Raw genomic sequence first — 27,004 nt, 5'->3', positions numbered from 1 at the left:
GTTTTATTTTGTATTGACTGATGAATCCCCAATCGATATTTTGGTCTTGAAATAAGAGGTGTGCAATTGATTCATCTACGAATTTTATATTGAAATAGTCTATTTTCAATGTATTGAGCCCTAATATCTCAACCTTTAAATATGATCTCCTTTGTAATCAGAAACTTTGCAATTTTGTCCCAATTCTTTTGAAACCAAATAGCATCGTGTCACGCTTCACCCAAAATATTTTATGTTGAGCACCATTTGGGAGTCTTAAGAAATAGTGGATTTGGTATTCCATTCCAACATTTCTCCACAATTTTCATGGGAACCTTCTCCAACATACAATAACCATATTTGAATCAGCATTAGTTGGGATTGTGAATATTTTTTAAAATGAATGCAACAAAGTAAGGTTGATATGCCATCAAATCAAAGATGACCTTCAAATTGAACTAGAATAAACAAATAAAAAATGATTTAGTTACACATATTGATATGCCATCAAATCAAAGACGACCTTCAACTTCAACTCTAGAGGGCTATTAATGACATGATTGAGATCACAGAAATTAGAAGAAATTGATTGAGTATTGAGTCATTGTTAATTAGAGAGTGAGATTGATTCATTGTATGATTGTGTTTTTGACATCAAAGCAAAGGCAAAGACACTTTTTGTGGTAAATGAAAAGTTGCTTCTCCAAATCTACATTTTACTGTGGAGTTCTATTTCTAGTTTACATTGTGGCAGTAGCCTATTTACTCCAAAATTAACTCCCAAGCACCTAACCTCACTTCACGTTCTTAAATCCTTCACCAACCTATCGACTTTATAACATCCACACTTCACAGGATTTATAACACTCAAAATCTTTCACCTCACTTCTTTAAGCCTTAGCCCAATATTCAAAATCCATGTTCACTTTTCTCTTGCTATTTCTTGTCCTTCAGCAAAAGAAGGTGAAGAATCGAGTGATGAGAGTTCAGATGAGGTGGAAATGCCAAAGCAAGCTCAAAGGACAATAAATGGCAAATGAAAAATGAATATGGAGTTAGACATTATCCAACAAAAATTCTGAGGTTGAAGTTTTTGAAATGATGTTTTCTTGAAATTACTACTCATTTATTAGATTAAGGCTTGTCTGTTACTCCATTTTTTAAAAATAAATCACTTGTTTTTATAGAAATAATTACTTTTTATGAGTTATTCAATGGTTTGTTGCAATTTTTTGCAGTGCATAAATTCATAAGCAGTTTTAGTTAGTTTTCTTTTCAGATCAGTTTTTTTTAGATACTTTTTATTTATATAAAAATATGGGTTATGGTATTGTAAACATCTATCTGTATTTGATTTAACCTAAGAAGTATTGTGTCAGCCTTTGGATTTTTGTTCTATGATTGTTGGTAATGTGTTTTGGTTGTTTTAAACTTGATTCTTCGAAACAAGGCTTGAAAATCTTTTAGTATATGCAAATATATTGTTTATTTATTAGTAGTTAAAAAAAATTGTTTGATTTTAGTCATGGTGAAATTCTTCATCTTGAGATTTTCTCCCTTTAGTTGGTTTTAGTCCCTTTAATACTTATGTTGATTTTTTTGTTGACAATAATATTACTTATTTTTGTTCCATGATAGATGAACTTTTTTAAGACTTCATCTTCTTTAGCTCATCAATTTGCTTCATTAAAGACAATATGACTTGCTTGGCTCTTGTATTCATTTATTCATCACCAAACTAGTCAAAATAGTTACAAGTTTTTCTTCAATGCAGCATGGCATACTAATGACAGAGCAATAAGCAAATGAGATACAACATTACAATGTCTACCTTAAAAAAATACAACATTTTACATTTATCTATTAGTTGAACCGTTAATTTTATCGAACACTTCAATTAATTTATCAACTATCAATTATAATCTATCAACCGTTAGCCATAGACTATCGGCTAATTTGTCGGTTATTTACTATTTTTACCATAGTGCATTAGCCTACCTTTAGTGCTAGCATTTTCATTAGTAGTCATATCACATTGAAATCAACTACCAAGGAACAATAATAAAACTTATTGATCAAATTTGTACATGGTACAACACTATGTATTAATCTTTTGACTTGAAATGCAAATGGTTATTGTAAATATCAATATCCAGTGTTTTGATAATAATCTTGATAAAAATATTTTTTTGTTTCCATGCAACACATTGAAACCAAATCAAGCACATATAGTTCCAATCCAACCATATCTTCTTCAATGAGGCAAACCAAATTATCCAAACTAGAATACAAAAAGTAAAATGCGTGACTTTGGTCTGCGACACAACATTCAATTCTTGCAGCACCCATATCTCAAGTTTTACCTTTCATCGAAAAATCATATAGCAAATCAACTCTGCAATTTTCTCACTTCCCAATTGATTCCATATTAGTGAGAATGTGTTAATTTGGAGAGATTTTGGTATGGAATATCAAACCCAATACTCCTTAGACTCTCAAATGGTACTGTTCAACAATTATTAAAAAAAAAGGTTAAATATGTTTTTGGTCCCTATAAATATATCAACTTTTCATTTTAGTCCCTCTAAATCTTTCCTTCAACTTTTAGTCCCTATAAAATTTTGAATCATTACTTTTGACCCCTCCTTTAAAGTAAACTTATAGGTAGAGTTCACATTTTTAAATAAAATTTTGCAGAAAAATGTGTAATATTATAAGGATCACTCCCAAAAAAATTTAGAATTTTTAACCAAAACATGAATTAAATATGAATTTTTATATTTTTTGCGGTAAAAAATTTAATTAAAGTTTTGTTAAAAAATTCTAAATTTTTTTAGGAGTGATTTTTATAATATTCTGTAAATTTCTGCACAATTTCATTAAAAAAATACAAAAAGTTACTTAAAAATAGGGACCAAATGTAGTGATTGAAAATTTTTTAGGGACTAAAAGTTGAAGGAAAATTTTAGAGGGACTAAAACAAAAAATTTCATATTTATAAGGACCAAAAACATAATTAACCCAAAAAATATGGTGTCAACAAGATATATTTTATTTTCGGTGGAGAGTAATGGTGATATTTGGTTTATAAAACATTGGGAAAATTTTGCAAAGTCTCTTATACATGGATATCTCTTAACTTTTAAATACATACGTGGATCATATTTCAAGGTTAAAATATTTGGTGCCAAGATTTAGAATTAAACTATTCCAATATAAAATCTGTTGATGAATTAGTTGTTAGAGATACACAAGAATTAACTGAAGAAAATGTAGAGTGAGTGATGTACACAAGAAATGGCAACATAAAAATGAAATTTAATCTATGTTGTTATAATATTATTAAAATTAAAAATATAGTAATCATATACATACACACACAGACACACATATACATACACACATATATATATATATATATATATATATATATATATATATATATATATATATATATATGAGGGAGAATCTGTTGACACCAGGTATAAGTGAATTGATTTACACCAAATTTGAACCGTTGTAATTCTTTGATCCAATGGCTTCTATTATCCCAACAAAATAAAATTATTGGAGGTTTTAATATGTTTTTCATATGATCATATTTTTTTTAATCAGCAAAATTTTATTAAAAACAACCAGTTCTCTACACAAGACGAACAGAGACCGGTGTTATAAAATGTACGAACTAAAGTGTCGTATATAGGCGGAACACCCGAAAACAAAGATACCCCTGCGATCAACACCCATAAGGACAACTCCCATCAAAATAAACATCACCCCCTAAAACTAACTCATATACTAACCAACCACTGAAAAAACGACATCCAAAACACTCGTCGCCACTACTCACCAAACACCTTGTAAAAGAGAACCCAGTCCTCATCACCAACACTGAGTTACATCCGAAGAACCCCTTCTCTAAAGATCATTCAGCTTCCCCCACCATGCAACCTCCAGTCCACCGAAGGAACACCAAAAAAAGTCCAAAACCAAACTTGAACCAGAGAACTGACTCCCGATCTCGAATCAAAAGCGATCGGCCCACCAGACTTCAGCACCAAATCAGAAGGGCACCCCTAACCCTGGTCTACCAGAGAAACACCGAAGCCAACCAAACAATAATGCCACTAAACGCCAACTCCCGATCTCGAAGCCAAATGACCGGCCCATCAGAATCCAGCACACTATAAGCAAGACTGACGACGTGACTTGCGGTGGAGCAAACATCAATCAAAAAGGAAAAAAAAGCTAAGCTTGAAGGACTCACACCCTCAAAACACCCTAAACTGAAACAAGGGCTAGCGACAACGAGTATGAACCCAAATAACAGTGGCGGCCACCAATAAAAATTGCCCACAACAACCAACCACCCTCCACTATGCTAACTGCCATAGATAGTATATAATTTTCATGCATGTTACATTGATGAGCTGATCATAATAGGATTCATTTTTTTTTTGGACAAAATAGGATTCATTTTTTTGATGAGCTGATCATAGAAACTTAATTATAAACTATAAAAATAAAAAATAAAAACGACATATATAATTTTAGCCATGTTTTTTAAATATTCATTCAGTTCTTTTATTTAAAAATAAATAAATTTTAATTTAGTTTAATTTCTATCTTTTGTTTTCGATTCCACACTCAGTCTTCTCTTCACAAGCAAAGATTCTGATTCAACGCGCCACCTTTTAGGGTCGTTGTTCCATGGCGCTCTCTCGTTTCTCTATTTTCATCTCTGATCTTCCTTCAGCTTCTTCGTCTCCATCGATTCTCATCCTCCTTCGTCCCAATCATCGTCTACAGTTTCCGATTGATCTCTCGTTTTCCAATGATTAGAGATGCAACGCTGAAGATAGACTTCAATCGGAAGTGAAAGAAAGAAGCGAAAATGTCTTCATCTTCATCCAACAGACATGGCAGTGTCGTTGCTCCGATTGCAGTTCAGCCAAGCTCAGTGGCAATTCGGTAAGGAAACGCTGATTTATGTATGATTATTGAGTATTGTATTGTAATTCTTCAATTTGGTTTCTGTGATACTGTTTTTGAACTGATTTTTGGGTTAATTGAGCAATTTTCTGTGATAGTGTTTCTCTATTGATGGATATTAGAATCTATTTGATTGAGATTAATAAACAAATTCAAAAACTGAAAGAATAGGTTCAATGGATATTATAGTTAGGAGTTTCTACTTTGTCGATGAAATGTTCTTAGCATTGCATATGCAATGTTGAGAGATTGATTCTGTGTGTTCTGCATGTGAAATAGACACTTAACAAAGTATGACAGATGCAGTTGTGATGATTCACAAATAGGACAAAGCAAATCCAACATATATATATATATATATATATATATATATATATATATATATATATATATATATATATATATATATATAGAAAAAGAATATAGACATTAAAAATGTTTATATTTGTGATTTTGGAATATCTAAAAAAAAAATAGTGAGATTGTTTATGTGTGATTGTGTGTTCTGTTCAATGACAGATGCAATTGTGATGATATACACAAATAGGACAAAGCAAATCCACTTTTGTGGCAAATTAAAAGTTGTTTCTATTTCTAGCTTACATTGTAAGATGGACCAGACAGCACCTTATATAAAAATGGCAGATTAAGGGATCAAAGGGAAAGACACACGGTCTTGTAATCTAACCAATGTGTTTTTGAGTGTATGCATGCCTTGTAAATCTAATATAGCCAACTTTCACTGAATTGTACTAACTGTTAAAACACTTTTACTGTGTCATAAATGCCAAGTTCAATCCAACACCAAAGTAGTAACACCAGAAAATATTAGATAGAAAATGCATCATTTCTCTACAAATGACCTGTAATGGACAGTAATGAAGTCTTGGTTTCCTACCATACTACAAAAAATGTCTTTAACTTTATAACATTTCACACTTTACACTTCACAGGATTTATAACATTGAGACCTGAGAGAAAAACAGACTGAACACTCAAACTCTTTCACCTCACTTCCCTAAGCCTTAGACCATATACAACGGGAAAATTTTTTCAATACCCTTCAACACCCACTTTTTCAATTCCCAACACTCCACATCATTTTCTCTCTCTTAATTCAACACCCATTCAATTTTTATCACTCCAATGGTAAATATTCAACACCCTACCCCACCACTTTTTATTTCTTATTCTTATTTAATTTTTGTTTTTATAATTACATAAAATTATAATTATCGATTTAAATTAAATTAAAATAATACAATTAATTTTTTTTAAAAACAATATTTATTGAAATATTTTTTTTTCTTAACTTAAAATGCAATACAACAAACTAAGCACGCGACACACAAATAGCTTAAAATGCAAGACAACAAACAAGCACACAAAACACAACTAATTTATTTATTCTGATACAAATCATCTTCAATCACGAAACATTCCAAACTTTGTCCATATGTGCTTCACGAGATCTGCTTGCAATTCGTGATGAACATTTGGATCACGCAACTCGGATCTAGCACGCACATGATTTGCAAAGGTGGGTAACACCTCGGTCGAGTATGGTTGCGGTGTACTAGATTCACTTCCCTCAGATTGCTCAAAATCGGTCCAACGTTGAGCATATGTATCTCTTTCATCTTCAACAATCATATTATGTAATATGATGCATGTCCTCATGATGATACCCAAATCGGCTATGTCCCACAAGCGAGCTGGTTCACGGATGATTTTAAATCGAGCTTGAAGCACTCCAAAAGCACGTTCGATGTCCTTTCGACAGCTCTCCTGTTGTTTTGCAAATAACTTATCGAGTTCACTTTGAGGAAGTCTAATTGATTTGACGAAAGTTGGATAAGAAGGGTAGATACCATCAGCTAGATAGTATGTCATATTATAGGGACGTTGATTCACAAAGAAATTCACCCTTGGAGTCTTCCCCTGTTCCACATCATCAAACACCGGTGATCGATCTAGAACGTTGATATCGTTCAACGTTCCTGGACATCCAAAAAAGGCATGCCAGATCCATAGATCATGAGATGCAACTGCTTCAAGAATAACTGTGGTGGTTCCCTTATCCCCCCTAGTAAATTGACCTTCCCATGCTTTAGGACAATTTTTCCACTCCCAGTGCATGCAGTCAATACTCCCGATCATCCCTGGGAACCCCCGCATTTCACTAACATGGAGTATTCTTTGAAGGTCATCTTGGGTTGGTGCTCTCAAGTACACATGCTCATACAATCGTATGATTCCTTTACAGAATCTACGTAAGCACTCCAATGCTGTAGTACCTCCAATTTTAATGTATTCATCGACCGCATCTGCTGCCACACCATATGCTAACATTCGCATTGCTGTGGTACATTTTGCTAAGGGTGATATACCTTCTTTGTTGGTGGCATCAACTCGTTGGGTGAAGTAGTTGTCACTACTTGAAAGGTCTCCAACGATTCGAAGGAAAACATGTTTTTGCATCCGAAACCGACGACGAAACATTGCATCGTCATATGTAGGCTCATTGGCAAAGTAGTCGTCAATGAGTCTTTGGTTAGCTGCTGCATGATCTCTATTTAAATATTTTCTTCTACCAGATCCACTACCGGATCCACTACCTTCCTCTAGTTTTTTTCGACGCTGAATAAATCGGTTGACCATATAAGTGTCTTCAGCATCACGTTTTTGGAAGTAGGCTTTCATATCAAAACCAAAAGGATCCATTGATAGTGTTTGGAAGTAGATATTGGAAGTGGATATGAATGTAATTTGAGAAAGGAAATAGTTTAAACAATATTGAAGTGGCAAATAGGTTTGGAAGTAGATATGAATGTTATTCAAGTCCCTATATATAAGAAAATAGTTGAAGCAATACCATGGGCTACGAATACCATGGGCTAGGAATACCATGGGCTAGGAATACCATGGGCTATGAATACCATGGGCTATGAATACCACAGGACAAATTATTTAAAGCATAGTAAAAGCATAGTAAAGCATAGTAAAGTCACGGGACAAATTATTTAAAGCATAGTAAAAGCATAGTAAAGCATAGTAAAGTCACGAGACAAATTATTTAAAGCAACACTGACAATTATTTAAAGCAACATTGAGGACTAAACAACACCGACAATTATTTAAAGCAACATTGAGGACTAGACAACACTGACAATTATTTAAAGTAAACATTGGGGACTAGACAACACTGACAATTTTGACCGAATACAAACAAATATTAGTGAAATTAATTTCCAAACAGCTCACGCTCCAAGTTTTCCAACATTTTTTTTTTCCTGTCATCGAGATGCTCTTGAGAACTTAACTTCATGTACAAGTCCATTTTCTTCAATCTGTTTTTCTCCTGTTGCACTGCAGTGTACTTTTCCATTTTTTCGGTGTACTCTTTAAATTGTTCCATCTCTTGCACCTTCATTTCTTTGAATTGAACCCACTCGTTTTCCACCTCCTTCAAGCCAGCGTCATTGCTTTTCTTTTTTCCTTTTTTTTTAGCTGCCTCCCTTCCCATTGGACGAGCACTAGATCCTACAGAGTCATCGTGAGATCTCTTAGATCCACTACTACCTGAGCCAACATTTCCTCCCACTTGACTGCCTCCTACTTGACTGCCATAACGTGGTTGATCACGAAGAGCGCGCCATTCTTCCTTTAAAGTAAATTTACCATTCTTCCCACATGCATATATTTCCTGGGCTTTTGCCAAAACATCATCTTCCGACCAACCGCTTGCTTGCTGACGCTTAGCGGTATCATAAGCACCAACCCATTTATTTATTAATTTGCTCATATAATTAAAACGGTTTCGGCATGCAATGACATCGCGTGGAGAATCGAATGAGCAATGCTCATTACAATACTCAGTAATTTTACCCCAATATGATTCACTTGTCTGGTTTCTCCCGACAACACTGGATGTTCCATATTTTATCCACCCACTAATTAACACCAAATTTTGTTCAGTGTTCCATGATGGTTGGGGGTTTTTTTTGCTCTTAGGAGTTGTATCCTCTGGAGTGACTTCATTGTCTCTTGTCATTTCTCCAACACTCTGAAAATTTTCATTCATCATCGGCATATAACCATTAAATGGGGGTGTTTGAGATGGATATCCCATCATAGATCTAGAATATGGATGAAAGTTGTTTGGAACAGAGGATGAGTGATTGAAATTTGAGGCAAAACCAAAATTAGGCATGTTTTGAGGATTTTGGTTGAGAAATTGATTTGGGTTTTGAGGATATTGGTTGGGAAATTGATTTGGGTTTTGAGGATGTTGGTTGAGAAATTGATTTGGGTGTTGATAATTGTTGGGATTTTGGTAGCTAAATGGGTAATCAGAAGAATTTTGGGTGTTGAATTGATTGTTATTGGGATCCATTTCACTAATCAAAGACTAAAACTTTAAAAGAAAGACTAATAATGAGATTAAGAGAGTGAAAAACTCGATTTTTTTTCTGTGTCCAAATGAAATGATCCAAGTCTCTATTTATAGAGAAAAAAAAATCACGAATTTTGGTAAAAAAAAAAAAAAAAAAAAAAATTATTTGCAATGAAATAATTGAGTCCAAATTATTAAGAAGATAAAAATCCAAGCAGCCAATCAACGCAAGCCACGTGGCATTATCTTTACCCCTTCCCTTTCTCTCACCGCGTGCCTCTGCTGCTCACCCTCCCTGTCGGCGCGTGACGTGCACGCGCCAGTTTTGTCCAATAACGCAACGCCACGTGGCACCTCGGACAGGGATTAAGCTTGTTGAATTTTTTCATCCTCTCTTTCCTCTGCATGATATTCAATAGCCTCTTGCAATGGTTTCAATAGGTTGAATTGAGATTCAACAAGCCCATTGTAAGTGGTCTTAGCCCAATACTCACTCACTAGCATCAGTTAACAATGTCATTTCAACATGTTCCAGATTTTCATAGGATAATCTTGCAAGATAAGAAACTTGTAAGCATATTAGAAAGAATTATTTTGCATATTTACATTATGTTTCATTTATAATGTATTATTTATGTATCATTGTTTTAAAAATGTTAATGTCTGATTTCTGAATTTCTTTATTGCAGAGGGTTCCTAAGATATATGTGGAGAAATATTGGAAAGGAATATCAAACCCTATATTCCTTAAATTTCCAAACGGTGTTGAACAAAAAATATTTTGGGTGGAGAGAAATGGTGATATTTGGTTTCAAAAAAACTGGGAAAGTTTTGCAAAGCCTTTCAAATATGGATATCTCTTAACTTTCAAATTCATTGGTGGATCATATTTTAAGGTTAAGATATATGGTGCCAATACTTTAGAAATAAACTATTCCAATATCAAATCAGTTTTTGAAGGTGCTAAAGCCACTGAAGAAGGTAAAGAAAGTGATGAATCAAGTGATGATGAACCCACAAAAGAAGATGAAGAAAGTGATGAAAAGAGTGATGAGGTTGAAATGTCAAAGCAAGCTCAAAGGACAATAAAAGGGAAGAGAAAATTCTCAGGTGAGTTTAGGCTTGTAAATCTAAGGAAAAAAAGTGTCTTGAAGTGCATAATTGAGAAGCATTGTTAGATACTTTTTTCTATAAAAATATGTGATTTTTTTGGAAGGAAAAATATGTGATTTTTATAATATATGATAAAAAAAATTGGTTTAATTAAAATCGTTTAAAAATAATCTCTAAACTTTACAGGTAGTAACAAAGTGGCCATGGTGAAGAAGGCTAGAAAATACCCAATGGCACAATCTGAAGCTGTTAATGAGAATCCCTCTTTTGAAGTTATAATGACACAATCTTACACCAATGGCTATTTCTTGGTAAGTTTACAATACAAAGTATCTATGAATTTAAACTTTAATTAATAATATATCTACTAAACCATGATTTGGAACAGTGGTTACCATTTGAGTTTTCAAGAGAACACTTGAAAGATTTTAAAGGGACTGCAACAATAAGGGTTGGTAAAGAAAGGAGTGTGGAAGTGAGTTTGAGGTATTATGGTAACAAAGAAAGATCTTGTATGGGAGGTGGTTGGAAAATATTCAGGGAAAAGTATAATTTGCAAGTTGAGGATGTTTGTAAATTTGAGATGATTCAACGGAGACCGTTTTCATTCATTGTCACTATTACTCGTGCCGGAAACGACCCAATCCAAAAGAAATTACTAGGTTTTAATTCTTTCTTTCTCTTTTATTTGCTTTTTTGTATGTTATAATTTTTTTATGGACAAGGTTATAAGAAAGGGGTTTCTTTTTTTAGTAGTTAGTAGCCTAAGTTATCCAGGATTCAGTTTCTTTTTTTAGTTTAAAACCTAACTATATATTATATGTTTAAGTTCATACTTGAAATTTTTTAGCTCAAATATATTCAAATAACTCTAAAATTTTTGGGTATTATAAAAATTAGATTAGATGATATCATTTTGTGTTTATGCCTGTATTGTACAGAAGGTCGTGATTTGATGAAGCATACATTCAAGGTTTTGGTGAAGAACACAGCCCCGGTAGGATTAATTACATAAAATATAGTTACATATGTAGATAGAGATGTTAGAACTACAAAATAAATAAATGATATTTTTTATTGTATTTGCAGAGTGCACCAAAGGAGTTTATGAAAAGAGGATGTCATGAAAATATTGTGGAGTTGAAAATGGGGAGGAAGTCATGGTTCGTAAAAGTGAATTATTATGAGAGTATTCGTGGCTGCAGGTTCAGTAAAGGTTGGATAAAATTCATGAAAGAATGCAATGTGGAGATTGGAGATACTTGTCTCTTTAAGTTGATTGATGAGAGCAAGTTTGCGTTTGATGTTTCAATTGTAGGAAAGAACCCATGAAAGTACTAGTAACTAGAATATGTTTAATTGAACATTTATTTGCTTTGCCCTTTCAATTTTAAGCATTGTATTCTATTATATTGTGACCTCATATTGATTTAATGGACCGAAGGGGACCTTATGTAATTTACCTATTGATTTACCTATTGGATTTTAATTGAATGCATGTCTTTGAAGAACCAACATATATAGTTTTCATGCATGTTACATTGATGAGCTGATCATAATAGGATTCATAGAAATATAATTAGGACAATGCTAACCCGTGCTTACGGGTATTGATTAAACCAGTAAAATAAGTAAGATTTTTTATAAAAAAATGATGTTATTATCACTTGATTAAAAGTCTAAACTTATATTTTTAAAACAAAATTTCTATTTATGAATTTCTTAACCATGGTCTCAGGACACCGGTTAACAAGACATAACTATATAAAAAAAAGAATATTTTTTTTTGACAAGATAAAAAGAAAATATAGATATTAAGTTCTGATTTAATTAAGAATTAGGAATCATAAGCCTAAATGAAGTTTATATTTGTATTAGTAAGAAGAGAAATGCTTTCAAATTATTTATTTTTTAAATATTCATTTTTTTAATATTCATTCAATTCTTTTATTTTAAAAAACAGTAGTGTTTTCATTTAGTTTAATTTCTATCTCTCGTTTTCGATTCTACGCTCAGTCTTCACAAGCAAATATTCCGATTCAACGCGCCACCGTTTGAACCAACGCGCCACCGGTTCGGGTCATTGTTCCATGGCGATCTCTGTACTCATTTCCGTAGTTTCTTCATCCTCTTTTTCTCCATCGATTCTCATCATCCTTCGTCCCAATCGATCTCGTCATCTACCGTTTCCGATTGATCACTCGTTTTCAAATAAATAGAGCTGCAATGGTGAAGATAGACTTCGATCGGAAGTGAAAGAAAACCGAAACAAGAAGAAAGAAGCGAAAATGTCATTCATCTTCATCGAACAGACATGGCGGTGTAGGCAATTCTGTAAGGAAACTCTTTTGTTCTTCCATTTCTTTCATGATTTATGTATGATTATTGAGCATTGTATTGTAATTCTTCAATTTAGTTTCTGTGATGATACTGTTTGTTTTTGAACTGGATTTTGGGATAATTATGCTAATTCTATGATAATTGAGCAATTTTCTGTGATAGTGTTCATATACCTGATTTGTAGTTCTTCAATTTAGTTTATGTGATACTGTTTTTGAACTGGATTTTGGGTTAATTGAGCAATTTTCTGTGATACCGTTTATATACCTGATTCATTGCACAACTATTATTGATGAATTTATATGTAAGTATGATATTAGAATCTATTTGATTGAGATTAGTAAACAAATTCAAAAACTGAAATTCATTTCAGCTATTGATGTTCCTTTTCATTTACTAGTAAGCAATTGTTTGGATTTTATTGCCGAAGAAATAATAGGTTCAATGGATATTATAGTTAGGAGTTTCTAGTTTGTCGATGAAATAACTTAGCGATGTTACTGTGATAATAGTGCGTATTTTGTTCTTAGCATAGCATATGCAATGTTAAGATACATGCATTCTTATTTGAAGAATAACTTTGTAATTTTGGAATATCTAAAAAAATCTGTGTGATTGTGTGTTCTGCATGTGAAATAGACACTTAACAAAGTATGATAGATGCAGTTGTGATGATTCACAAATAGGACAAAGCAAATCCAACATAAACTATATAAAAAAAATAATATGCAGTTGTGCTAAGGCTTTAATATATCAGGTTTTAGCTGATTTCCATCGATCTTCAAGCATGTATTAGCTATTTAAATTTATGAATTATTTAATTTACACTAGGACTAGGAGAAAGCTCATTATTATAAAGTGGCAAGAAAACCTTTGAATTACTTTGGTGCTTGGAAGGAATCGCTTACATTTATTACACGTAAAAAATGTATGACAATATAAGCTAAAAATAGATACTCTATGTCAGATAGATACAGCAGAGACTTTTAACTTGACAAAAAATCATGTTAAAGCCTTACCCTTAAAAAATAATTGAAGTATCCTACAAAAGTAACTTTGCTTTATCGTTCACAAAAGTAAACTTCTCTGCACAGAACCTTGACAAATCCATATCCAATTTTTTCCCTTTCAATGAAATGAAACCTCAAATTGATTGCATTTCAATAAAGGTTGGCTTATTCATGCTGCCTGCTTTCTTTTGCTGATCCATCAACCTCATCTCACACATTTGTTTATTACTAAAATATTTCAAAATGTCTATTAGTACAACTTTCTCACATCAAGATATGTACAATCATCTTTTGTTTGTTTGTTCAAAGTTCACAAAATTAACTCCCAACCCAAGCACTTCTTAAATCCTTCACCAACCTACAGAGGCACAAACACTACCACACGGCCAATCCATCAACTTTATAACACAAAAAATTTCACCTCATTTCTTAAAGCCTTAGCCCAATACTTTCTGAAATCATGTTAGTTCAACATGTTCCAGATTTTCATAGGATAATCTTGCAAGATAAGAAACTTGTAAGCATGTTATAAAGAATTATTTTGCAAATTTACATTATGTTTCATTTATTCTGTAAACCCTATTGTTTATGTATCATTGTTTTAAAAATGTTAATGTATGATTTCTGAATTTTTTTGTTGCAGAGGGTTCCTAAGAAATATGTGGAGAAATATTGGAAAGGAATATCAAACCCTATATTCCTTAAATTTCCAAACGGTGTTGAACAAAAAATATTTTGGGTGGAGAGTAATGGTGATATTTGGTTTCAAAAAAATTGGGAAAGTTTTGCAAAGCCTTTCAAATATGGATATCTCTTAACTTTCAAATTCATTAGTGGATCATATTTTAAGGTGAAGATATTTGGTGCCAATACTTTAGAAATAAATTATGCCAATATCAAATCTGTTGATGAAGGAGCTGAAGACACAGAAGAAGAGGGTAAAGAAAGTGATGAATCAAGTGATAATGAAGCCACAGAAGAAAGTCATGAAGAGAGTGATGAATCAAGTGATGACAGTTCAGATGAGGTGGAAATGCCAAAGCAAGCTAAAAGGACAAGAAATGGCAAGAGAAAAGCGAGTATGGATTTTGACACCACCCAACCAAAATTCTCAGGTGATTTTTCTCTCTTTTTTTTGGTAGATTTAGGCTTGTCTGTTACTCTATTTCTTTAAAAATAAATCACTTGTTTTTATAGAAATAATTACTTTTAAGAGTTATGCAATGGTTTGTTGCAATTTTATGTCTGAAAGGCTGAAAATCTTTGAAAGAAAAATGTCTTGAAGTGCTCAATAGATACTTTTTATATAAAAATATGCCATTTTTTTTTTGGTAGGAAAAATATGTGATTTTTATTATGATAAAAAAATAATAAATACTTAATTGGTTTTCTTAAAATCTTCTAAAAACAATATCTAAATCAAATGTATAATAAATAGTTAATGCCTAAACTTGGCAGGTAGTAACAAAGTAGCAATGGTGAAGAAGGCTAGAAAATACCTAACATCTGAAGCTGTTAATGAGAATCCCTCTTTTGAAGTTATAATGACACAATCTTACACCAATGGCTATTTCTTGGTAAGTTTGCTATACAAAGTATCTATTAATTTAAGCTTTAATTAATAATATATCTACTAAACCATGATTTGAAACAGTGGTTACCAAGTGAGTTTTCAAGAGAACACTTGAAAGATTTTAATGGAACTGCAACAATAAGGGTTGGTAATGAAAGGAGTGTGGAGGTGAGTTTGAGATATTATGGTACCCAGAAAAAATGTGGTATATGGGTGGTGGATGGAAAATGTTCAGGCAAAAATATAATTTGCAAGTTGATGATGTTTGTAAATTTGAGATGATTCGACGGAGACCAATTTCATTCAATGTTACTATTACTCGTGCCGGAAACGAACCATTCGCAAAGAAATTACTAGGTTTTAATTCTTTCATTCTCTTTTATTTGCTTTTTTGTATGTTATAATTTTTTTATTTGATATTTGATTAAAATCTGTTTTCCTTTATTTCTTTTGTCGATGACAAGGTTATAAGAAAGGGGTCTTTTGTGGTAAGAGTGTTGCAAAGAAGGAAGACATTGGAGGAACGTCTTCTAGGAGCCGTCCAAAAGAAAATTTTCTTGAGGGTATTCTTCTAACTTTTTAAAGTTTTTAGATTTTACTATTGTAAATTTTTTTTTCTTCATTTTATAAAAATAGATTAGATGATATCATTTTGTGTTTATGCCTGTATTGTACAGAAGGTCCTGATGTGATGAAGCATAAAACATTCAAGGTTTTGGTGAAGAACACAGAACCGGTAGGATTAATTAAATAAAATATAGTTACATATATAGATAGAGATGTTAGAACTACAAAATAAATAAATGATATTTTTGTTTGTATTTGCAGTGTGTACCGAAGGAGTTTATGAAAAGAGGATGTCATGAAAATATTGTGGAATTGAAAATGGGGAGAAAGTCATGGTTCGTAAAAGTCAATTATTATCAGAGTCTTTGTGGCTGCAGATTCAGTAAAGGTTGGAGAAAATTTATGAAAGAAGGCAAAGTGGAGATTGGAGATACTTGTCTCCTTAAGTTGATTGATGAGAGGAAATTTGTGTTTAATGTTTCAATTGTAGGAAAGAACCAATAACTGTTTCATCTCTTATTTAAGCCTAGGTACTGAGTTGGACATTTCTTTATTTCTCTTTCAAGTGCTAAGCTTTGTATTTTGTTATTGTAAACATTTGTGTTTCATTTGAATCTAAGTTGTATCGTGTCTGCCTTTAATTTGGATATTTTTAATATGACTGCTTGTAATGTTTTTTGGTTGTTTTAATTTGTAATGAGAGAGCAGAGATGTTCTAACGTGTCAAATAGAATGACATGATTAAGAAATGGATTGAAGCAGAGACGTTGAATTGGGGAAGATGTTTTGTATTTTGTACTATGAGAATGATCTTTTTTTTGGTAGTGTACTATGATAACGATCTGTTTAATAACACGTGCATGTGAAATATACAGTTGTTTGGAAAGTAAAGCCACTTTTGTCGAAAATTAAAAGTTGTTTCTATTTCTAGCATACATTGTAAGCTCATGTGAAATGGACCGGACGGTACCTTATATAAAGTGGCAGATTAATTAATCTTGCGCATTGTAGTTGCATAAAGTTCTTAGATCAGACACCTCTATAATTACGCATGTTGCAACACTCGGTTAGTGTTTGTGAGTTTTGCTATTGAAAAGTAAGTGTTAATTTATATTTTCAATTATTTTCAGGAGGCTCTTTACTAGGGTTATGAGTGTTGTCGTTGCTTCAGAATTTCCAAAGGCCGATCGAGATTGCAACATAATCTAACTCTTTTTGTATTCAGATCATTGTTTCCTAGTGTTATTTTGTATTGACTAGTGAATCCCCGGTCGATATTCAAGTTTTGAAATAAGAGGTGTGCAATTGGTTCAGCTACGAATTTTATATTGAAATAATATTTTTTCAACGTATTGAGCTCAAATTTCTTTGCAACCTTGAAAGTTAATTACTATGAGAGTCTTTGTGGCTGCAGGTTCAGTAAAGGTTGGATAAAATTCATGAAAGAATGCAAAGTGGAGATTGGAGATACTTGTCTCCTTAAGTTGATTGATGAGAGGAAATTTGTGTTTGATGTTTCAATTGCAGGAAAGAATCCATTAGCTGTTTGTTCTCCAAGAATCCATTTATAAGCATTGTATTCTATTATTGCAAACATTTGTATTAAACATCTGTATTTCATTCGAATCTAAGCTGTATCGTGTCAGCCTTTGAACTTTTGCTCTATGGATTGTTTGTAATGTTTATTTGATTGTTTTAAACTTGATTCCTTGGAAACAAGGCTTGAAGATCTATTAGTACATGCAAATATATTGTTTTTTACTAGTAGTTAAAAAAATTGTTTGATTTTAGTCATGGTGAAATTATTAATCTTTTTGGTTTGTTCCATTATTGATGAACACTCAGAAAACATTTTTAGGAATTCATCTTCTTTTTCATGTCTTCCTCATTTTAGTTGGATGAAAATGTTATCTTCTTTAGCTCATTTTAAAGACAATATGACTTGCTTGGCTCTGCTATTCATTTATTCATCACCAAACTAATCAAAATAGTTAAGCAAATGAGAGTAATGTTGCAAATTACATAAACAAACAATGTCTACCTTAAAAAAAGATACAATTACAATGTCTAACTTAACCATACCACACCCCAAAAAAAATGGTGACCGGGGTTTTCATTCGTTCAAGCCGTCATCAATGGTGAATCAATTATGCAAAAACAACATTTTCTTCTTCTGGACAGTTTCATGATTTACTACAATATAATGGAATGAGCGTAACGAAGATATGGACGAATTCGAATATGGTGTATAGATTTAAACATAAGAAAATTGATACAATAAGTAGAAATCAAAATAGAATGAGAAATCAAAGCGGAAGGAGATACAAAATTGAAGGACAAATAATATGTTGCGAAAATTAATGAAGAAAAAGGATAAATAATTAAAAAAAAATTAGGTTCAATGTTGGCATTTATTTATAGAGAATATTACACATGAGTGAGAGACAAACAAGTTACGCCGCCAAACCGTTTTGAATGACAACCAATCTTCACAAATACAATATTCATGAACCTAAGAGATATATATATTGCTTTGTGTAACGCCCCATTTTTATTCTATTATTTTTAATAGATGTGTGAATATTTTTATATGACTTTATTTGTTATATATATATGATTTTATGTGAAATATATATTTTATATGATTTTTGTGTGATAAATGTTATGATGCTATTTTATTATATGATTTATGGAGTTGTATTTTATTTGAATGAATGTTGTTATTATTTGATAGAAATAATATGAGAAATAGAAATATTATAGAAATAGTATTTATTTTTGGTTAATGGGAATTAAGTGGAAATTAATAGAAATTAAGGGAGTTGGGTGAGAAAAGAAAAGAGAGATATTTTTGAAGTAAAAGAAAGAAAAGGGAGAGAAACATTTTTCACGTAAAAACATTAGAAGAAAACTGGTTTTGGAGAGAAAACCTAGAAGAGGCCAAGAGAGAGCTAGGAAGGAATCGATTGCGGTAGCTTGTCGTTTGGTGTTGCTGAACTAAGGTAAGGGTGGGATTCCTTTCAATAATCATGGTATATAATTCTGATTTTTGATGATTGTGGTGTTTTGGGCATTAGGGTTAGAAAGTTTTAGGTTAATTGCTTAACATGATGAATTGTGTTGTTGATGAATGTTTCTATGTTATTTGATTGCTATATTGCCTAATTGAGCCTGAGAACTAATGTTGAAACGTATTTTGGGTAATCAAGGATTGAAAATTGGGATTTTGATTGAAACGTCGGTGTCTGAATGTTCTACAGACAAGTGATTATGTGAGGTTGGGAAAACGATTTTTTTTGAGTGGTTAAACTTGAATTTTCCTGTAGAATATGATAGAGCTTAGTGTCAGGAGCGCATGAGCGAAAACGGCATCGAAAACGGATTAACGGTTTAGGTTTTACGCACGAAAACGTGAGAGGTAGAAAATCTGATGTTGTCTGTCGAACTATGAACGTGCCACGATGGCATCCCAACGTGCCACGATTTTTCCAGGAACGAAACCATTTTTAGGCTGTCCAAACGTGCCACGATGGTACCTTAACGTGCCACGATGAAGTATTGACTTAGACTATTTTTGACCTATTTCTATGCCTCTAAAGGGGTCCTAAGATGTATAGTAAGACCCCAAATCAATAAACTTAAGTGTTAGGGATTAAGTTGAGGTGTTTTATGGATATTTGACTTATGTTCTATTGATCAAAACTTAATTGCTTTTGGGGGATGTTTTAGACTTGAGATGAATGTAGTTGATTTATATATATGCTATGTTGCTGATTTCCGTTGTTGATGTCGTTGTATCATCTAATGTCGAAGTTGGGGAGTGTGTCATAATTGTTGTAGGCACATATGTTGTTGTTGTAGTCGTTGTTGGAGTTGTATGTTGATATACACAAGTTGAGTCCATTTGCATACTCACATCTGTTGGGGGCTCATGCCCTGGAATGTTTATCATTCAACCGTTGGGGGCTTATGCCCTGGGATGCTTTAAGCATCCAATTTGTTGGGGGCTTATGCCCTGGAATGCTTAGCATTCAACGCGCGTAGATTGGTACCACCTGCATGATGCATTAGTTGTTGTTGTCGTAGCATTGTTGGGTTGTTGTTGTCGTTGTAGCATTGTCGAGTTGTTGTTGTTGTCGTCGCATTGTCGAGTTGTCGGTGTCGTTGTGGATAACATTGTTGTTGTTGTTGCTGTACCCTGTTGCTGAAAATAATTATGTCGTTGCTTATGTGTTTATTTATATACATTATTAATGATGCTTGTTGTGATATGCTTTGTTGTTTTCATTAATTTGATGAATTATATATTATTATTATTGGATAAGTTTCTCACCCCTTCTGCGTATATGTTGCCTCGACCGTGGGTAATGTGCAGGTACTGATGACTTGTAGGTTTGGTCGGATCAAGTGTCTAGGGCTCTGATACATACTAGGATGGGGAAATCGTTGCGAATGTCTTCTCATTCTTTTATGTATCACATATTTTAGAAAAGACTTGCTATTAGAGTTTATCGTTGTTGAAAATAAAGTTGAATTATGTTGGGGCCTTTGTGCCAAGATTTTCATTAATGTTGAATTTTGGTGGAAATTATATTTTAAAGAATTATTCCGCTGCAGTTTATTAAGATTCTTTATGTTGGCCTTAAATAAATAGATATTTTCTATTTATGAATTTTTGAAAAGTAATGTGACACTCCGTTGTGTGATTACTCTGATTATAATAATTAATATTACGTTGTTGGGAGAACGGGGTGTTACAATTGGTATCAGAGCAGGTCGGTCCGTCCGGCCAATTAGTAGAGTCGTGTCGAGCCTAGTAGTGTTGTGTGACAATTTTGTATTGTCCTTATTGTTGTTTGTTATTTGTTGTGCAATCCCTAGTATGAACTGGTTGGAGTACAACCATGTTCATATTAATTATTTTAGAAAGACGGTGTACTTTTCTTCTGCTGAAGAAGAGAGTGGAGCAGAATTTTTATCTACCAAGCAGCTGCAGCCGTTAGAGCATGATGGAAACTTGATGTTTTCTTTAATGGCGTATTTGTCGGTAGAGAATCAGTCGGTAATTGATAGATTGCCCGTTGTGAATGAATTTCCTGAAGTTTTTCCTGGTGAGATTCCAGATGTACCACCAGAGAGGGAGGTTGAATTTTCGATCGATCTTGTGCCGGGTACGAAGCCTGTGTCGATGGCTCCTTACCGTATGTCAGCAGTTGAGTTAGCAGAGTTGAAGAAACAGTTAGAAGAATTGCTTGATAAGAAATTTATAAGACCGAGTGTCTCACCTTGAGGAGCTCCAGTATTGTTGGTGAAGAAGAAGGATGGTAGCATGAGATTGTGCATAGATTACCGTCAGCTTAATAAAGTGACGATAAAGAACAGGTATCCACTTCCGAGAATTGACGACTTGATGGATCAATTAGTGGGTGCTCGGGTGTTTAGTAAAATTGATTTGAGGTCAGGTTACCATCAGATTAAGGTGAAGGATGAAGATATGCAGAAGACGGCCTTTAGGACACGGTATGGCCATTATGAGTATAAAGTGATGCCCTTCGGTGTCACTAATGCGCCAGGTGTGTTCATGGAGTATATGAACAGAATTTTTCATGCTTTTCTGGATAAGTTTGTTGTTGTATTTATTGATGATATCTTGATTTATTCTAAGACTGAAGAAGAGCATGCAGAACATCTGAAGATTGTGTTGCAGGTGCTGAAAGAAAAGAAGTTGTATGCCAAATTGTCAAAGTGCGAGTTCTGGTTAAGTGAAGTAAGTTTCCTTGGCCATATTATTTCTGGTAGTGGTATTGCAGTGGACCCGTCGAAAGTTGAAGCGGTATCGCAATGGGAGACCCCTCAGTCAGTTACGGAGATTAGAAGTTTTCTTGGTTTGGCTGGTTATTACAGAAGATTTATCGAAGGATTTTCGAAGTTGGCACTTCCATTGACTCAGTTGACCTGTAAAGGTAAAGCTTTTGTGTGGGATGCTCAGTGTGAGAATAATTTCAATGAGTTGAAGCGAAGATTGACAACGGCTCCAATTTTAATTTTACCAGAGCCGGATAAACCTTTTGTGGTATATTGTGATGCGTCCAAGTTGGGCTTAGGTGGTGTGCTTATGCAAGATGGCAAGGTAGTAGCTTATGCTTCGAGACAGTTGAGAATACATGAGAAGAATTATCCTACACATGATTTAGAGTTGGCTGCTGTGGTTTTTGTGTTGAAAATTTGGAGGCATTATTTGTACGGTTCCAGATTTGAAGTGTTTAGTGATCATAAGAGTCTGAAATATTTATTTGATCAAAAAGAGTTGAACATGAGGCAGAGAAGGTGGCTAGAGTTGTTGAAGGATTATGATTTTGGTTTGAATTATCATCCGGGTAAAGCCAATGTAGTTGCAGATGCCTTGAGTAGGAAAACGTTGCACATGTCGGCAATGATGGTGAAAGAATTTGAATTACTGGAACAGTTTAGAGACTTGAGTCTTGTTTGTGATTTGGCACCTCAGAGTGTGCAGTTGGGTATGTTGAAAATTAATAATGATTTCTTGAAGAGTATCAAAGAAGCCCAGGAAGTTGATTTGAAATTTGTAGACTTGATGGCTGCTAGTAATCAGAATGCAGATGGTGATTTTCAGGTTGATGATCAAGGAGTGTTGAGATTCCGAGGCAGGATTTGTATCCCTGACAATGATGAATTGAAAAAGTTGATTTTAGAAGAGAGTCACAGAAGTAGCTTGAGTATCCATCCGGGAGCTACAAAGATGTACCATGACTTGAAGAAACTGTTTTGGTGGTCTGGATTGAAGCGTGATGTCGCACAATTTGTTTATGCATGTTTGACTTGTCAGAAATCGAAAGTTGAACATCAGAAGCCTGCTGGTTTGTTGACGCCTTTAGATGTCCCTGAATGGAAATGGGATAGCATCTCCATGGATTTTGTGACTAGCTTACCAAACACTCAAAGAGGGCATGATGCTATTTGGGTTGTTGTCGATAGATTGACGAAGTCGGCACACTTTATTCCGATTAATATCACCTATTCAGTAGCTCAGTTGGCGGAGATCTATATTCATAATATTGTGAAGTTGCATGGTGTCCCATCGAGTATTGTGTCGGATAGAGATCCGAGGTTCACTTCGAGATTTTGGAAGAGCTTGCAAGAAGCTTTGGGCTCTCAGTTGAAGTTGAGTTCAGCGTATCATCCGCAAATAGATGGTCAGTCAGAAAGAACGATTCAATCATTAGAAGACTTGTTGAGGGTGTGTGTACTTGAGCAAGGTGGAGCTTGGGACAGTCACCTACCATTGATAGAGTTCACGTACAACAATAGTTACCACTCGAGTATTGGTATGGCACCTTTTGAAGCTTTATATGGTCGAAGGTGTAGAACTCCTTTATGTTGGTTTGAGTAGGGTGAAAGTGTTGTGTTGGGACCTGAAATAGTTCAGCAGACTACGTAGAAGGTCAAGATGATAAGAGAGCATATGAAAGCGTCGCAGAGTCGACAGAAAAGTTATCATGACAAGCGTAGGAAGGACCTTGAGTTTCAAGAGGGTGACCATGTGTTCTTGAGAGTCACTCCTATGACCGGTGTGGGTCGTGCATTGAAGTCCAAGAAGTTGACTCCAAAGTTTATTGGTCCTTATCAAATATCTGAGAGAATTGGCACGGTGGCTTATAGAGTTGGTTTGCCACCACATCTTTCGAACTTGCATGATGTGTTTCATGTGTCGCAACTTCGGAGGTATGTAGCGGATCCTTCACATGTCATTCATAGAGATGATGTGCAAGTTAGAGACAACCTTACGGTAGAAACTTTACCTTTGAGGATCGATGATCATAAGGTGAAGACGTTGAGAGGCAAGGAGATACCTCTAGTGAGAGTTGTTTGGGGAGGAGAAGCTGGTGAAAGTCTTACTTGGGAGTTGGAGAGTAAGATGCAGGAGTCTTATCCTGAGTTGTTTACTTGAGGTAATATTTCGAGGACGAAATTCTATAAGTTGGGGAGAGTTGTAACGCCCCATTTTTATTCTATTATTTTTAATAGATGTGTGAATATTTTTATATGACTTTATTTGTTATATATATATGATTTTATGTGAAATATATATTTTATATGATTTTTGTGTGATAAATGTTATGATGCTATTTTATTATATGATTTATGGAGTTGTATTTTATTTGAATGAATGTTGTTATTATTTGATAGAAATAATATGAGAAATAGAAATATTATAGAAATAGTATTTATTTTTGGTTAATGGGAATTAAGTGGAAATTAATAGAAATTAAGGGAGTTGGGTGAGAAAAGAAAAGAGAGATATTTTTGAAGTAAAAGAAAGAAAAGGGAGAGAAACATTTTTCACGTAAAAACATTAGAAGAAAACTGGTTTTGGAGAGAAAACCTAGAAGAGGCCAAGAGAGAGCTAGGAAGGAATCGATTGCGGTAGCTTGTCGTTTGGTGTTGCTGAACTAAGGTAAGGGTGGGATTCCTTTCAATAATCATGGTATATAATTCTGATTTTTGATGATTGTGGTGTTTTGGGCATTAGGGTTAGAAAGTTTTAGGTTAATTGCTTAACATGATGAATTGTGTTGTTGATGAATGTTTTTATGTTATTTGATTGCTATATTGCCTAATTGAGCCTGAGAACTAATGTTGAAACGTATTTTGGGTAATCAGGGATTGAAAATTGGGATTTTGATTGAAACGTCGGTGTCTGAATGTTCTACAGACAAGTGATTATGTGAGGTTGGGAAAACGATTTTTTTTGAGTGTTTAAACTTGAATTTTCCTGTAGAATATGATAGAGCTTAGTGTCAGGAGCGCATGAGCGAAAACGGCATCGAAAACGGATTAACGGTTTAGGTTTTACGCACGAAAACGTGAGAGGTAGAAAATATGATGTTGTCTGTCGAACTATGAACGTGCCACGATGGCATCCCAACGTGCCACGATTTTCCAGGAACGAAACCATTTTTAGGCTGTCCAAACGTGCCACGATGGTACCTTAACGTGCCACGATGAAGTATTGATTTAGACTATTTTTGACCTATTTCTATGCCTCTAAAGGGGTCCTAAGATGTATAGTAAGACCCCAAATCAATAAACTTAAGTGTTAGGGATTAAGTTGAGGTGTTTTATGGATATTTGACTTATGTTCTATTGATCAAAACTTAATTGCTTTTGGGGGATGTTTTAGACTTGAGATGAATGTAGTTGATTTATATATATGCTATGTTGCTGATTTCCGTTGTTGATGTCGTTGTATCATCTAATGTCGAAGTTGGGGAGTGTGTCATAATTGTTGTAGGCACATATGTTGTTGTTGTAGTCGTTGTTGGAGTTGTATGTTGATATACACAAGTTGAGTCCATTTGCATACTCACATCTGTTGGGGGCTCATGCCCTGGAATGTTTATCATTCAACCGTTGGGGGCTTATGCCCTGGAATGTTTATCATTCACCTGTTGGGGGCTTATGCCCTGGGATGCTTTAACCATCCAATTTGTTGGGGGCTTATGCCCTGGAATGCTTAGCATTCAACGCGCGTAGATTGGTACCACCTGCATGATGCATTAGTTGTTGTTGTCGTAGCATTGTTGGGTTGTTGTTGTCGTTGTAGCATTGTCGAGTTGTTGTTGTTGTCGCATTGTCGAGTTGTCGGTGTCGTTGTGGATAACGTTGTTGTTGTTGTTGCTGTACCCTGTTGCTGAAAATAATTATGTCCTTGCTTATGTGTTTATTTATATACATTATTAATGATGCTTGTTGTGATATGCTTTGTTGTTTTCATTAATTTGATGAATTATATATTATTATTATTGGATAAGTTTCTCACCCCTTCTGCGTATATGTTGCCTCGACCGTGGGTAATGTGCAGGTACTGATGACTTGTAGGTTTGGTCGGCTCAAGTGTCTAGGGCTCTGATACATACTAGGATGGGGAAATCGTTGCGAATGTCTTCTCATTCTTTTATGTATCACATATTTTAGAAAAGACTTGCTATTAGAGTTTATCGTTGTTGAAAATAAAGTTGAATTATGTTGGGGCCTTTGTGCCAAGATTTTCATTAATGTTGAATTTTGGTGGAAATTATATTTTAAAGAATTATTCCGCTGCAGTTTATTAAGATTCTTTATGTTGGCCTTAAATAAATAGATATTTTCTATTTATGAATTTTTGAAAAGTAGTGTGACACTCCGTTGTGTGATTACTCTGATTATAATAATTAATATTACGTTGTTGGGAGAACGGGGAGTTACACTTTGCACAACCCTTTGAACATTCAAGGATAATATGATGCTAAATTGGATGAAGAAAGGGACCAGTGGAATTTTCTTTCGGGGTCTTAATATTTTATGGTTTTAGGGCTCTTGTGAGAGTTGGAATTACTAGACCGTTTACCCGTGCTACCGCACGGGTCTTTTACATTGAAAAATAATATATGAAAATAAATGTGATGGACTTCATGGAGTTACCTATTAACATCAATAGAGAAAAAATGATGCTTGCAAGAAAAAAAAATTAGTTTGAGTTTTGCGATAATAGTTGTTTCAGAAATATTTTACCAATACATACATGACCAAACATAAAAGATAGTCACATATATTAGGACCAGTCTCCCTTGAAGAAAAAAATATTAGGACCGGTCTTGTGAAATAAGTTTAGATTCACTTGTGACAAATTAAAACATTAGTTTCACAAATTTGTTACACCATAACATCAATAGAGAAAAAATGAAGCTTGCAAGAAGTTGCATATAATGAATGCATTGTTCAATGGCCAATAATAGCATGACTAATGTATTCTCGGACAGCCACTCCACCGTGAGGCAACTTTGTCAATTTTTCTTTCTCTTTCTCTCGGATCATATGAACTATGCTTATGACTGGCTTTGTTATTCAAAAACTTAACTTATAATCAAATGTGGTTTGACATCTTTCTTTTTTATAATAGAATATGTGATTCACACCTGAAAATTTCCAAAAAAAAAAAAACTACAATTGTTCAATTACCTATGTCATATAATT

The 27,004-nt window shown here is 33.8% G+C and overlaps 1 protein-coding gene, 1 long non-coding RNA gene and 1 pseudogene across 3 annotated transcripts; all 3 read left to right on the top strand.

Moving 5' to 3' along the window:
- Positions 1–1,296: 1,296 nt before the first annotated feature.
- On the top strand, positions 1,297–16,611 carry LOC146954745 (B3 domain-containing transcription factor VRN1-like; annotated as a pseudogene). The gene is made up of 8 exons (XR_015027385.1): positions 1,297–1,311; positions 4,822–4,950; positions 14,474–14,945; positions 15,289–15,407; positions 15,485–15,760; positions 15,868–15,966; positions 16,081–16,139; positions 16,232–16,611. The product of XR_015027385.1 is annotated as a B3 domain-containing transcription factor VRN1-like (transcript).
- On the top strand, positions 9,845–11,993 carry LOC146954746 (B3 domain-containing transcription factor VRN1-like). The gene is made up of 6 exons (XM_085718146.1): positions 9,845–9,937; positions 10,057–10,477; positions 10,667–10,791; positions 10,869–11,142; positions 11,422–11,477; positions 11,570–11,993. Exons 1-6 carry the CDS (start codon positions 9,881–9,883, stop codon positions 11,810–11,812), a joined length of 1,176 nt encoding a protein of 391 aa, XP_085574272.1. The 5' UTR covers positions 9,845–9,880; the 3' UTR covers positions 11,813–11,993.
- A 489-nt stretch (positions 16,612–17,100) lies between the features above and the next one.
- LOC146954744 (uncharacterized) lies at positions 17,101–17,689 on the top strand. The gene is made up of 2 exons (XR_015014793.1): positions 17,101–17,267; positions 17,385–17,689. It is a non-coding gene; the product is annotated as an uncharacterized LOC146954744 (long non-coding RNA).
- The last annotated feature ends 9,315 nt before the right edge of the window (positions 17,690–27,004 follow it).

Source organism: Medicago sativa, chromosome 1, assembly GCF_051527215.1.
Source record: "Medicago sativa cultivar Bolivia chromosome 1, Bolivia_mono, whole genome shotgun sequence".
Classification (NCBI taxonomy): Eukaryota; Viridiplantae; Streptophyta; class Magnoliopsida; order Fabales; family Fabaceae; genus Medicago; species Medicago sativa.
Note: the sequence above shows the minus strand (reverse complement) of the source record. Positions and strands in the feature narration are given on the sequence as shown.